This window comes from Cataglyphis hispanica, chromosome 11 (genome assembly GCF_021464435.1).
Source record: "Cataglyphis hispanica isolate Lineage 1 chromosome 11, ULB_Chis1_1.0, whole genome shotgun sequence".
Classification (NCBI taxonomy): domain Eukaryota; kingdom Metazoa; phylum Arthropoda; class Insecta; order Hymenoptera; family Formicidae; genus Cataglyphis; species Cataglyphis hispanica.
Window position 1 is genome coordinate 3,160,641 of NC_065964.1, and position 15,733 is coordinate 3,176,373.

General features: G+C 28.4%; 1 protein-coding gene and 2 long non-coding RNA genes across 5 annotated transcripts in view; 1 reads left to right on the forward strand and 2 right to left on the reverse strand.

Moving 5' to 3' along the window:
- Positions 1–15,733, reverse strand: part of LOC126852771 (uncharacterized) — a 242,475-nt gene that overhangs the window by 180,684 nt on the left and 46,058 nt on the right. The window lies entirely within an intron of this gene.
- On the reverse strand, positions 6,533–7,991 carry LOC126852773 (uncharacterized). Its single transcript, XR_007687876.1, has 3 exons — positions 7,365–7,991; positions 6,899–6,977; positions 6,533–6,633 (listed from the first exon to the last, which is right to left on the reverse strand). It is a non-coding gene; the product is annotated as an uncharacterized LOC126852773 (long non-coding RNA).
- LOC126852734 (calcium uptake protein 3, mitochondrial) overlaps positions 14,404–15,733 on the forward strand; it is a 29,486-nt gene continuing 28,156 nt past the window's right edge. For all 3 annotated transcript variants that reach the window (XM_050597855.1, XM_050597856.1, XM_050597857.1), the window contains exon 1: positions 14,404–14,430. In XM_050597855.1, coding sequence (XP_050453812.1) covers positions 14,411–14,430 — 20 coding nt within the window. In that variant the 5' untranslated portion in view covers positions 14,404–14,410. The remainder of the gene's footprint in view (positions 14,431–15,733) is intronic.

A 15,733-nucleotide genomic window follows, 5' to 3' on the forward strand; every position in this document is an offset into this window, starting at 1 on the left:
GCAATTTTTCACATCATTTTCAAAATGTTTCCACGCTGAAAAAAAATGTGTCAGAGTCATTTATAAGATTTTATGAAATTATTCGCGTATACATCATATGTTATTTTGAACACTATCCATTTTTCATTTAACTCTCTGCGATTATGGATCATGTAATTATTGTAATCTTCTCTATTAATATAACTGTAATTCTAATCTTTGGCCTGTGTTTAAACGCGTTTTTTAATTTATAATTAACATTCTTCGATGAATACCTTCCGTCTTAAACTCTCGACCCACGAATGAAAATACGTGCCTCACGGAATACATACCGTCGCTAATCGTAATTGATTCTATAATCAGGCAGATAGATTTTTTCGATTTTAGCTGCGATTGCTATTTTTGTCAATTAATATAATTTAATACAATTTAACGAATTTTATGTTATTGTACGTATTCTTTCAATTTCGCATAATTTACAAGAGATCTTTTTATAATAGATTTTTTACAATAAATTTTTTACAATAGATTTTTTTACAATAGATTACAATAAATTATTACAATTTATATAAATACAATTGCACAGAAAAAAAGAAATTATGGGAAATATATAATATTACAATTTACATATATAATTTATTATATTACAATTTAGTATATTACAATTTATAGATACAATTTAATAATTGATGTTATTTATGATGACGTTATCTAATCTATTCTTAATATAAGAAATTGTATAATTTTTATTATTTGATTATTATAATATATATTTAATAAAGATTCAAATAAATTGAAAATAAAAAAGCTAAAAATTATTTAGTTTGAATAATTTCTTTTCAATATTATAAATTATTAAATACTGATAACATTTACATTTAAATTTAAAATTAAACAATTTTAAAGAAAACAAAAATTTTTAATTTACAGAGAATAAGATGTTAATACATTTTACAAAATAAAATGTTGCATAAAATGTTAAATCTTAAAGCTTTTTTATATTAAATCCTGAATGTTAAATCTTAGATATATACATATGTTATTCATATGTTATACATACAACAAAATGCGATTTAAATATTTTATATGTTTAAGAAACATTTTTAGATTTTTCAAAATTAAATTAAATTTTTAATTTTTACTTATAATTTTTTTTTGTAATTGATTTTTTTATCTCTCCAATTATTTATAGTCTGTAGTATTTTTTTAATTCCTAATTTAATTTTTTAAGAATGTTAAGAAATTAAATGACCTATCTATTTTGAGTTAAGATAGTTTTAATAATCTTAATAATTCATTTTCGCTGGCTAAGCCAGCGGGCATCTGGGATTATCAGATTTTCAGGAAATGTGTACTAATCACGTGCCTTAATCGCGTGCCCTAACCGCGTATCCTAATCGCGTGCCCTAACCGCGTGCTTTAAACTTACATGTACCTCTCGCTAAGAATTTTGACCAGTACTTCTATTTTATTTAAAAATATTAATACAATAAATATATAATAATTCCTGTATCTCTCTTAGTCTGACTTTTCCCCTTCGACCTGTCCGGCATGGGTGACCCTACCGATAACTATTAACGTTTTCGAGTAAAGCAAGTTTGATCGCTTTGAGAACAATTAAATCAAATTTGCTATATATGTTTGACCAAATATACGTTTTAAGAGAATCTGATTAATATATATATAATTAATAATATAAAGTATATCCCGCTTATATTCAAAACACAAGATTTTTTTACTCAGATTAATCAATCAGGCAAAAAAAGGCTTAATAAATAAAATGTTTCTCATATTTTTATTTAATCTAATAACCTAAGAATCCCTAGAATCCAAGACAGAGTTTATGAATTTTATTTATTAATCGGTCTCAGAGCGATCAAACTTACCTCACTCGAAAACGCTATATGTTACCGCCGGCATAGCTCTCAGGTTCATTAAAGTACGCAAACCTCCTCACCCGGCAAATGCCTTCGTTAAGGTGGAGATACGATCGAGGAGGAAAAATATGTGAGGATAGGCTTTTTCCTCTTTTCCATTTCACATGTGAGGATAGGCTTTTTCCTCTTTCTTATTTCCCAGAATAGAATATTTATTTTGTTTTCATTTTTATTCTAATATAAATAGAATGATAAATATAATTTACCAAATAAATTTAATACACAAAATATAATCTATTCTGGTTTCCATTCAAATAACATATAAATCTTTCGCCTTTTACAAAATGTATTTAATGTGAAATTTAATACAAAATAATTTATTATATGAAATTATACGAAAATATCAAAAAATGCGTATAATAAAAAATAAAAATATAAACAATAATAAAAAATAAAAATAAAATACTAAAATTTAAAAAAAAAAAACAAGGCTTTTTAGCAATTTATTATGCAATATTTATTATTAATAATCGACATACAATTATAGAGTTTAATATTTTTACATAAGAGCTTTATAGTTTTATATAATATGAATAATCGCGACCAAAAGAGTCATTAATAAAGTTATTAATCGTTTTTTAATCGTAAAAGAAAAAAACTACTGGCATATTTTGCGCATATTTTCAAAGAAAAAAATTTAAAACGCGAAAACAGATAGATAAAGCTTCGATGTAAAACAACGATTAAATCACAAGTTAAACCGCGATTTATTTGCAAAAAAACGCGATAAATAAATAAATCGACGATATTCGCGATTCCAATGTACATGCAATCAAAGAAATGATACAATTACTACATATTTAAACAAAAATGTTTCGACAGACATTTGGAGCGCTTTTTATAATCGCATCTGTAATATAGAACATTTGTAAATATAAAATCTAATGCCCGATTTGTTGTTTAAATGCGTGATTTTATTAAATTAAATTAAATTAACTTTCACGATTAAGAATAAGATATATGTGCCGTTTCGCGAAGACTTGACTGAACAAAATAAAACCATGTAAGTCTTAAAATACCGATATAAAAAGAATTGTGCGTTATCGTTCAGTAGAGGATAACTGGCTTAACGAATTTGATCAAAGTCCCTCCGTCAAATAACACGTCGATTAATATCCGACAAAGACAAGAACAATCCTAAAGATAGAGAACGATCAACTTCTTACTTCTACATCAGATCTTGCACAAAATCAATCCGCAAAGAAAAGTTAAGTGATCCGTTGAATATCAAGGACTTCACTGTAGGAAGGAACGAATCCCGGATCTTCCAGACTGCTCCCAATAGCAATGATTTCAGTAATGAATCAATTACAGTTACCATTGTCATCATTTTCAATTCATATTTTCGCGAGAAAATGTGTTCTATTATTAAAAAAAATATATCTCTATATTGAAAAATAAATGAATATAACGATTTTATGAAAATGTGGTTACGAACGATTATATTTATGGATAATAAAATACATGCATCATTATTATAGCTGGTATTAAATGTGCGAGTACAAATAATTCTCGGGTACCAACTGTTCGAGACAAATCGAACCCAATAACAGCAAAATTTCATTTCAAACACTTTGCAAGATAAAATAAAAATCAACATAATTTTAATTAATTAATTAATTTTAAGCTATTTTTCTGTAGCGTTTAAATAAATTAATTTATCAATATTTTACTGATATTGGGGTACCCATTAGATTTGTCTCGAAGTTTTTAAGTATCCGCACACTTTATGTTACGTTCATATATATTTTATAACAAAATATATAAAAAAGGTATAAAACTTTTTTAAAATAATATGTTAATTTGCGCATGTATTTTATTATATCTACAGAATGATATATCTAAAAATAAATATCCAGAATTCTCTTAAAATGGCGGGATGTCCAATACCTGCAAATAATTTCTTAAAAGAAATTAAAATTAACGTTAATATTCTCAGATCCTAAAAACATTATATTAATTAAAAATTAATTAATAAAATACATTTGTTCGTAACCATAATATTTGTATCAAAAAAGTTAAAAATGAATAAATTGATTACAATTTGAAATTGCTTGCAAAGTGAAAAGTTACTAATACACAGTAGTTATATTCATGTTCAACCTACTATTTAATCTATTAAGTCTTTTCAGCATTAACACAAAAATAATATTAATATTAATAATAATAAAAGAACACTTTTAACGAAGAAAAAGAAATATATTTTTTCTTCAAATATACTATTTAAATTAATTTTGATTTTGAAAAGGCAGTTGTCGTTGAGTTATTTCCGAAATCATTGCTTTCAGAAACCGCCAGAAAAATCTGGGTTTAATTCCAATCCTGCAACAAACGTCCCTAATTTTCAACAGAACACCGAACTAGACATCACGGATGGATCTTACAAGAACCGACAAGAAATAATTCTCCACGATGAAGATTGTTTCGACTCCTCGCCGGTACGAATCACACAACTTTATTAACGTTTATCTGACGACAGGGACAATGATAAGACCTCTTAGTTAAGACAGCGATCGCGTCCAAGAACGTGGAAAGAACGCGATGTTTTTGCAACGTAGATAATTAATTTAGCAAATATTCCGACACAAAATTCATAAATATCAATCAAATCAAAATTATATCATAAAATTTAAAATAATTTACTCGCGATTCTGCAATGTTGAAAACAATCGTCAAATTTCGTGAAAAACTAATATTTAATCGTTAGTTTAACATCGAATCTTTACTTTTATTCAATAATTTTTCTATTAAATACTTGAAGAATTAGCGATATTCGTGATATTTATAAAATGTAAAATATAATTTCCCGAATTGATTAGCAATTATTTGATATAAAAACACAAAGCTCTTATGTTTATAAATATTTTTAAAATAAATAATATCAAAACTAATATTTAATAAATATATTAATTTAAAAATTTTAATTATATTGTTTTTTTATTATACATGTTCTTTCGATAAATTTTCGTGTAATTTCCAAAAAGAGAAAATTATAATTTATATATTATTAATATAATTATAAATACTATATATACGATTATAATATGTATACAATAATTATATAGAATTACAATCATAACATAATTATAATTACAATTAAATGTTGTACAATTGTATTAAAAAATAGAATTTATAATAGAATTTTTATTATTAATTCTCACTCTTTTAATTTTCTTAAAAATAAATTTTATTTTATTATCCTTAAAACTAATTTCAATTTTATTATTAAAATTTGTCTGATATACAAATAACTTTAAATTTAAATTTAATTAAATTAAATTATTTATATTTTATTTTTTGTTTATCTGTTTAATATTTTAATAAATTTAAAGTTTTAATAATCTTTTAATTTCTAGTAAACATTTAATTCCGCAAGAATTTTAAGAAATTAAATTCTTAAGAAATTCAATAATTATTTTAAGTTAAGATAGTTCCAACAATCCTACTTTTGCTGGCTAAGCCAGCGAGAATCCAGGATCAACAAAATTTTGGAGAGCATGACCTAACCGCGTGCCCTAACCGCGTATCCTACTCGCGTTCCCTAACCGCGTGCCCTACTCGCGTTTCCTAAGCGCGTGCCCTACTCGCGTTTCCTAACCGAGTGTCCTACTCGCGTGTCCTAATCGCGTATCCTAAATTTACTTTATGTACCTCCCGCATTTTGAGCAGTATTGGTCGCCTATTTTGCATATCCATTCTTCGGGCCAGTTGGACCTACCTTTCGTTGCTCCTGGCCATTTGCTGAGTTGATCTCGAACGAGAGATGGAAAAAGGAGATACATACTCCTTTTATCACGGCTTCATATTTATTAGCCGCTGAATATGCAAGATTTTTCTTGCGTTTGTAAAGAGATAAACTCTTTTGGCGGCTAATTATTGTCGCCGGCAGATAAGCGCAAATATTTCACGCTTGTTGATGATCGTATGATGATTGTTCGTTGAATATTCATTTTAATGTAACTTTATTTTGACTGAGACAAAGCCAAATTATCAATCAAAAATTTAATTAAAATATTATAATAGATAATGATAAATATATAAATTGAATTAAAATTTCTATTATTATAAAATTTATATAATAATAATATAGAATATATAAAATATAATATATAAAATTAATTCATATAATAATATATAATTTATAATAAAATAAGATTAATTTACACAACATTTATGCCACAACATTTATTAATATTTATTATTACATTACAAGTAATTTAATTGATTGAGCATTTGGCCTTACATCAATTAAAACAAAGTTTAAGAACAATCTACAAACAAATTCTACGATGAATGAGCTACAAAAAATTAGGCTAAAGTAGGCGCGCGTCATAAGAATAAATTATCATCATGTATCTGATAAAATTAGTAGCCTTCTTTATTCAATAACTTAGGTAAAATCTGACAAATTGAAAAAAAATATTTTCTAATTTTCTAATCTTCCTTTTTAATTTCGACTTTAATTTACTTTTGCAATGGATGTAATGTATATTAAATGTATGTATATTAATGTATATTAAATATTAAACTTATCAAAAAGTATTCAACTAGTCCATTTTAGCTCATCCATTTAAAAGTAACGGATTTATCTACAATCTATAAGCTACAATTTATATCTACAATTTCTACAAATCCGTTACTTTAAAATTAAATAAAAATTTCTCACTCACCGGCACTGATGCGCAACAGCGGAGATTTGGTCTTGAGGCTACGTTGTCTGCAACATACAAATATAAAATCCAATTATAGCAGCAAAATATAATTAATATTTTGTGCGGAATATCTTATCCTTATGATATGTACAATACTAAAAAGCTCTATATAAATATGAAACAATTTTATAAACTATAAAAAACTTTTTCCAAATAAAGACTTTTATAGGATTTATGTAAAAATCTTTCTTTTAATTTTTTCTTGTTTGTGAGACTGAATTAATGAGCGTACGTAATTTTTAAAAATTGATATAAATAATAAATACTCACCCTTGGGTTGCTCCGCCGGTGCAGGATGCCTCTCCTAGGCCTCCTCCTCCTCTCAGGATGTCAGGGTCGCTACGTTGATCTGAACATACAAATAGGAGATGCAAATTGTAGTAATGCTCAAAATAATTAATATTTCCAAAAATTTATTATATGCATTGAATTTTATATTTGATGCATGTAATAATAAGCAGATTAATAAAATACTTTTATAAATTTTGAAAAATCTACTAATAACTGTAATAATTTCATACAAAAGCTATTAGCTAAAAGTAGAAACTTTTACAAGATTATAGCTTTTATATATAAATATCTTTTTCTCTAATTTTCTCTTATTTAAATTATATAACGAAAAAAATTAAATTACGCGATTAATTGCTTAATTTAAATTGCACGTTTGCAATTAATAATTAAATACAATTAATAGATATTTAATAGATAATTAATATAAAAATAAAAAATTACTTACCACAGAGTTGCTCCACCAGTGCCCGATGCCTCTCCTAGGCCTCCTCCTCCTCCTCTCAGGTAGATTCACACGCGCGATACTTTAAACGGCACTCCCGCACTTTTATTAAAAAATACTCCCGCACTTTTACGCGCGATACTTTAAACGAAACTCCCGCACTTTCGAATTTCGGCACGATCGAACCCCGTTTCACTCGAGAATCATACTGCGAGTCGACAAGTCGGGAATTCACGATTACTCCGAGCTAGGGTTAAGCGAGCAAAGGAAGAAGACGAAATCGATTGATGGAATCGACGCTCAATTCTTGTCCGCGCTTGTTCTCACCGAGGGCCGACTCGAACTTTATTAGGAACGATCACAGAGAACCACCAAGTTTCTATCATACAGACTGAAACTTACGCTTATCATAAGGCTGAGAGACGGGTCGAGAATGAAGATACCCAAGTCCTAAGTGTCACAATTTAGATCACTTAGAAGATGAGAAATCAGCTTCTCTAGCGAGCGAAGATCGAACCTAATAAAACACAGCCAACTGTCCTCAATGCGATACAGTATAGCTGATAGACGGTACAAGATGAGGGAACGACGATTCAAAAATCGATCGAATTCTTACCGATTCAGGCCGAACCGTTCGTCGAAGCAGAGCGTGCCCTCAACAGCCAATTCTCGAACCGAAGTTCTTGATTAACCGCGCGATCATCGCATCTATACTATGCATGATCATACGTTGCTACGCGGCCGGCATTCACCTCAGCCGCGATACTGAGGCGTTTTAACGTTGCGTCTCCATTAATATATTAAATTTATTAATACATAAATATTTATATAATATATATAACATTAATATTGTATTAACGTTACCTAATATCATATAAAATTAATTATATTAATAGGGTATTAATATATTACCGATAGCAACGCTGAGAGATATCCCAGTTAGTCGGCAACGAAGTACGATCCTCGAATCGTGAAAACGGGATAGAAGTACGACGCGAAGACGCGACGACGCGAAAACGCGGTTATGCGGTTACGCGACTCTCTCGTTGCTCGTACGCTCCGATGACAAGCAACAAGGCAACGCACTAAGTCCTCCACAGATGTGCGTGCCACATATGAGTCATTGTACGACTCGTGGCAATGCAGTATGGACACGCGACGACGCGAAAACCGTCCGCGGCACGATGACGGGACACGGGAGCGGCGTCGCGACGCGAAAACCGTCCGCGGCACGTTGACGGAACCGACGCCGCGATAAGCCGTCCGCGACACGATGACAGCACTAACGATACGACGAGCCGTCCGCGGCACGATGACAGCGACGACGGCGTTGGGTGCTTGGTTTCCCCTTCTCAGTAACCTCAGGAGGCCTTTAAGGCCCTTAAGGTACCATCCGGGTACTATGCCCTCCCACCACGCCAAGGTTACACCCTAGGAGGGTATTATACGGATATAATTTTGTAATATGATATATCATATTAGAAAATTATATACGTATAACGTGAGATTATATTTGAGAATAAGAAATGTAGATAAAAATCCACATTTAGGAAAAGGATTTAAGAATATACGCAGCGCTTCGTACCACTACGTTACTCTTTGAGTGTCGCCGTATGAATAATAAGACCATATATGTAAACGTAAACAATAGAGTCGCGACGGCCGAACACTGTGTTATTGAAAAGTTGTTGCCGAAATATTTTACGTATTATCATATTATATGTATGTATACGCAAAGTATTAAAGTATAAAATATATATGAAATTATGATTATATATTAATTGAATGATTGATGTATCACGGAGCCTTTCGTTAAATACTCAATTTTACGATTTGATTGTTTAATTGCGCGATAATCTTAATCCGAATCATGCCATCGAAGGATAAAGCATCGAACGAAATATATTTAATTTTAAATATTTTTTAAGAAATAATTATTGCTTATAAGAATCGCAACAAAATAATAATTTATAATATTGATTCCGATCTTGATTAAATGTGTATATACATCACTCGAAATACGCGCTAAAACACTTATCATAGCGATATAATTATGTTTAGTTATAATATTAAATTATAATTATTATTTAAGATAGGCAAAAGATAACTAATTATTAATCTTATTAAATTATGTCGATATTTGTCGCGATCGCGTTTAGGATATTAAAAATTATTATCATTATAAAATTATATAAGTATAACGTGAGATTATATTTCAGAATAAGAAATGTAGATAAAAATCATTAAAAAAATTTTGTTAATAATTTTCAACTTCTATCGTTGATTTTGAATAAATAAATTGCGTGAAATATTTACTTTGATATGTGTTGCTAAAAAAATTATTGTCTGTTAATTTGAAATAAATTATAAGACATACATTATAAAATTGTACAATATAAATGTCGTACATGAAATGATCAATGCATCAGAAATTAATTATTAGTCATTCAATTGATTGTTACTCATTGTCACTACAAATATGCGAGATTATATTTAAATATAAAAAATGTAAATGAGAATCATTAAAAAAATTTTACTAATAATTTTCAACTTCTGTTGATTTAATTTTGAATGAATAAATTGCGTGAAATATTTAGATTGGTAAATAGCTATCGCTTTATGCTGATACGTTTACAAATTTTTAATTATGAAGTTAATTTTATTTATTTGGATTGTTTGCTAATTGTTCATAATGATTGCAAGAGACCACACGGAGTGTCTCAATCAGCCTAATCAAACATCAAAATCATGTACTAACCGATTTGTCATCGTCAACGATAATTTAAATTGGAAAACACACATTATCCAAGAAATGAAAAAAGAACGTGCAATGTGTATATTTTAAAAATAATATAAATGAGGTAAATAAAAGAGAATAAATAATAAATTACTCACTGTATATTGTTGCTCCTTATATCGATATTTTTTAGCTCCTTTTTTTCTTCTCTTCTTTGCTATTTAATAATAACACTCACAGTCACTCGCAAAAACATAATTAATTATGGTTAATCGTACATACAACGATCGCAGAATACTTTTAGCGGCACTTCCGATCGCGGACCAATCACACGTAACACACACTTTATTATATCGTAAAAGAGAACAAGAAAATTAATTATTTTTATCATATTAAATTATTTCCCAATATTTATCGCGATCACGTTTAGAAAAAGAATTTTAGTATCTTGCGCTCTACTACTTTACTGTTCGAGGGTCGTTGTGCGAATGATAAGCCATAAGTAATACGTTAGCAATAACGCGTCAATGTTTACATCACCAAGGCCGCATACCGTTTTATTGATATTTCGTAGCCAAAATTGTTTTGCGTATTAAGATGTATATATAAACGAAATATTAAATTAAACAAGTATTTTAAATTATAAATCACTTATGAAATAATCGATTAATATATCACGAAGCTTGTCATTAGGTTAATCTGCGATTCGACTATTTTATTACGCGTTCTCAATTTGAATCGTATTTAAATCGTCAAAAAAAACAATAACGTATTGGTCGAAATATAATTAGACAAAGTATTTTTAAAGAAATAATTAAAGCAAATAAAGGGAGAGAAAGATCGCGACAAACTATATAATAATTTATAATTTTGATTCCTGTCATTTTGACTTTTAATTGTATGTGTATACATTACGCGGGAAATACGCGTCTCGAGATTTACGGTTGCGATATAATTACGTATTATTTACGATAATATATTATAAAAGATAATTAATTATTTATCATATTAAATTATTTCCCGATATTTGTCGCGATCGCGTTTAGAAAAATTCGACGGAATATCTCGCGCTCTAGTACTTCACTGTTCGACGTCGACAAGGCCACGTTATTAATTTGCTGCCGAAGTATTTAAATGTATACTACGACCTATACATATATACTATGATAAACGAAATATTAAATTATATAAGTATTTGAAGTTTTACATTATTTATTTAATAAACAATAATTTACAATTTTGATTTTTGTTATTTCGATTCTTGATTAAATGTGTATATATCACGCGAAAGATGCGTTTTGAGATTTATCCTTTGTTATCTAATTACGTATTGTTTAAAATTTTAAGTGTATAAAACATAATGAATTATTTATGATATCAATTATTTCCCAATACTTTGTCGCGATCGCGTTGCGTAGAGAAATTTGATGGAGTGTTTCGCGTTCTACTTCCTTACTGTTCGAGTGTCGCCGTGGGAATAATAAAGCTAAACCATAAATACATTAGCAATAGCGCGCTAATGTTTACATCGTCAAGGCCGTATACCATGTTATGTTTTGATTTGAATTTGTTGCCGAAATATTTTCCATACTATGACGTATATACGGAATTATTAAATTATACATGTATTTTAAATTATAAATCAATTATTAAATTAATAATTAATATATCACTGAGTTTATCGTCAATTACTCGGACCTGCGATTCAACTATTTTATTGCGCGATCCGAATCATATTTAAATCGTCGAAAAGTCAGACGATAAAGCATCGGACAAAATATATTTAATTTTAAAGAAATAATATTTTTAAAGAAATAACTTTTATTTAAAGAAAAAGAGACATAGAAAGAGAGGGAGGGAGAAGAGAAAGAGAATAATAATTAATTATTATTAATAATAATTATAATTAATTATTAATTATATTAAATTATTTTCCGATCTTTATCGTGATCGCGTTTAGCGATTTGGGTAGCACACCAAAAGAAACTTTTAACATTTTTATGGCAAAAGATATTGTGATTTTTTATTATTTTTATTTATTACTATTTATAAGAATTAAATTTTGTAATATTTTATATAACACACACATACACACATGCATATAATATTCTAATAATGTGCTGTGCAGCCCTCATTGAGATATTTATTTTTAAAAAGGTATATTAAATCCATACTGACAATTGTTACATCTTTTTCGCGATGCTAATTGATTATCTTGGCGATGCACTGAACATTACTTTATATCAATAGAAGCTTGTCATAATTGCGCGACACATTTGATAGTTTAAATATTAAATGGGTGTGTAATTTTTTTTAAATTTATTTTGAAAAAGTAGAAAACTAGAATTAATATGTAAATAATTATATACACATACACATAAAATAAATGGTGCGCGTGGTTATAATATTCTAATACATAAAGTTATGCATAATATTCTCAGTAGTCGCGAAATCGTTTATAGTAGACTGAAGATATTAAAGTAATTCCTATACTCTCTAAATCACAATGCATTTAAATGATTCTAACTTCCACAATGTATTTATAATGATATAAAGCGTGTTAATGCACAAGATTTCCCGTTCTTCCAGTCAAACTGGTTGTTAAGCATTTTGCATGCATTTTACGCGTAAAGTTGCTACAATTTGCTCGTTATCACAAATATTTATCATAATCCACTCTATCCCGCATGTTCCGGATATTTTTAGCTTTAAGCTGCTCTTATATACGTATTAAACTTTAAAGATAGATATATGAAACTGTTTTGCTCTATCAAAACTTATTAGATAAATATCAACAGTACCTCTCGATGCTTTCATAATTGTTATCAATATCATTGCTATCATTAGAGATTTTTTATTTGCTGTAGCCTTTACACTTATCGATCAACTATAAATCAGGTTTGATTATTCAAATTAGTGAAGATACTAACGCGCTGATAAAGCATCCTTTATGTAGATCTTAAATATAAAAGAATATATAATTTCAAAATATCTTGAGGCGATTATCATATGCTCAGTTTTTACCCTGATGTCTATACAGTATCAAAAAAGTATAAAATTATAATTAAATTCAAAATCGATCTTATACCCGAAAATTTGAATACTTTATATAATTTTCAAAAATAGATATATTAATAGAACAAACTCCTTTGTTTTTTATTTTGCTACTTATTTAAAACATGCAGATTATTTATTAATAATAATAAATTTGCTATAAAATTTACAGAGATATATAAATTGATATTTAATTTTATTGGGAGATTCTATTGAAAATCAAATTCTACTTCTCTCTAAAAAAAATATTTTATTTTCTTTGACTTGTGACAAGTCTCCCGGAAAATGTAACATTTTGTTTGCGACAGTGAGAAGTCTACCGCTGGACTTGTTGCCTCCGCTAAACCCGTTGTGCACTCCGATGCACTCATGCTACGCGAGACGGTTGCAGCGTCGGTGCATGCTCGTATTGCCGGTTATTTCACTCGACTCGGCAGCTGCGGCATGAAGTCAAGTGAATTTTTATCCGCCTGTCCAAGCTTGCTATACTTTCCGGATATTTCCTTAATCCGCAAGCCATGAACATTCTCTTGGATTCTCGAAATAAAAACTATTTTCTTTTTTCAATGATTATAATTGGCTAATATATATAATAAAATTTTTTATGTTTATTTAAAATTTTATGACATATTAAATTCTGATTATAAAAAATGTCTTTTTATATTAGATTTTGGATATATACATATATATATATATATATATATATATATATATATATATATATATATATATATATATATATATATATATATATATATATATATATATATAGTATCCGTTTGTATGTATTACAAAAATACTTTAAAACATATTTTTTTTTATTTTTATTTAAATTTTATTTGAGATATATAAAAGAAACACATCTCTAATATTTAAATAAAAATAATTTTATATATTAGATATTTAAAATCTTTTATATATCAACACTGTTATATTCAATATATCAACGACTATTATATTTTTTTTTTATTATATAAGTCATCGTTAGAAAAAAAAATTTGCTAAAAAATGTATTACTTAAGATAGATAAAGAATCCAAGAAAGGCTCAACGGCAGTCGATACGCATTAAGAACGTAACACCGGTGCGTATATTAGCCTGCGTAATTTTAGCACACGCGCCATTCGAACACTCTTTTCGCGTTGCGTCACGCGGTGTCGGGACGTGGGTGAAGAAGCGTCTCGTTACATAACATCCTTCGTCTACACGACCCTCTTCAGTTCTATTCCTATCTTTTCAACGGTACAAGGAACACGCGAATGTGTCACGTCGACGATTTGTGAGTCGGTTCAGTTAACCCTTGTCACCCAAAAATTAGTTCCGCATTATTTTTTATTATAAATCTAATATCAGATCTTATAAAATCGTATTTCTATTTCGAATATATATTTCGTCATCAAATCAAATTTATCAATAAATTTAAAAATATTTTTTCAATATTTGCAAATTTTTAAAAAATTGTTGATTTGTAGAAAATACAAATTTTTATTTTTTGATATTGTGACGCAAATAAAATGATAGCCGAATTTTCTTTCGTAAATGCATAGACTTATTCGCAAAAAATTTTTGTCCATTTATATATGTATATATAAAACTCGATATATTATATATTCTATCAAATAATATTTTTAAATAAATAATTATATATGAGACTGATTGTAAATAATTAGTATTACTATTATTACTCGCAATTTAATGATTTCAAGCTAATTTTCGTTTATGACTAATTCTTATGCTATTTGGTTTATAATTTTGCTAATTTTATTCGCCTTTAGTAAGAAGCATCTGTGAAGGTACAAGCTTTCTCTCTCTCTCTCTCTCTCTCTCTCTCTCTCTCTCTCTTTCCCTCTCTCTCTCTTTGGAATGCGTAACATAGTCGTTTAAAAGCGCCACAGATGATTGAGCAGAACGATAATATAGAGTTATTCGCGGAAGATAATTTCTCCTTGCACATATATTACGAATATCAGATTATCCGCGGATGTAGAGGGACTGTGTTTGATTAAGAACACAGAAAATAGATGAAAGTATGAGGTAAAAGAAGCGAATAGAACGAGAGGAAGGAGAATATAATTGGGTCCTTGCTTTTTTCGTAATGACACAGCGAGATTGTTGTACACAAGCCACACTTATCTGAACTTATTTTACATGGTTACATGCAACTCGATTATAACTAATGCGTGATTACGGTATGCCTCGGAGGGTTTTTTCGCGAAGGACAGATCGTGTTCTAACTTGAGGAAGCCATCAAACCTTTAGTTATTGCCTATTTCGAGTAATATTACTAATTAGAAGAAATCGCGCTGCGACAATGTAATAAATAAGTAGATTTAAAAAAATTGATTAAATTTTTTTCAGAATTAAATTGCTAATCTATAAAGCCAGGAATTTTGAATTTTAATAAAAATGTTTAAAACATACTCTATTGCCTTCTCCTGCAGCTAAATTATTATTAATTTATATCCTTTTCATAAATAATATTAAATAAATAATATTAGACACTTTTACAAAGTAAAATAAATCAATTGCTAGGTCTGTATGACTTATTTTAATTCTAATCTTTTCAAAAAACACACGATTAA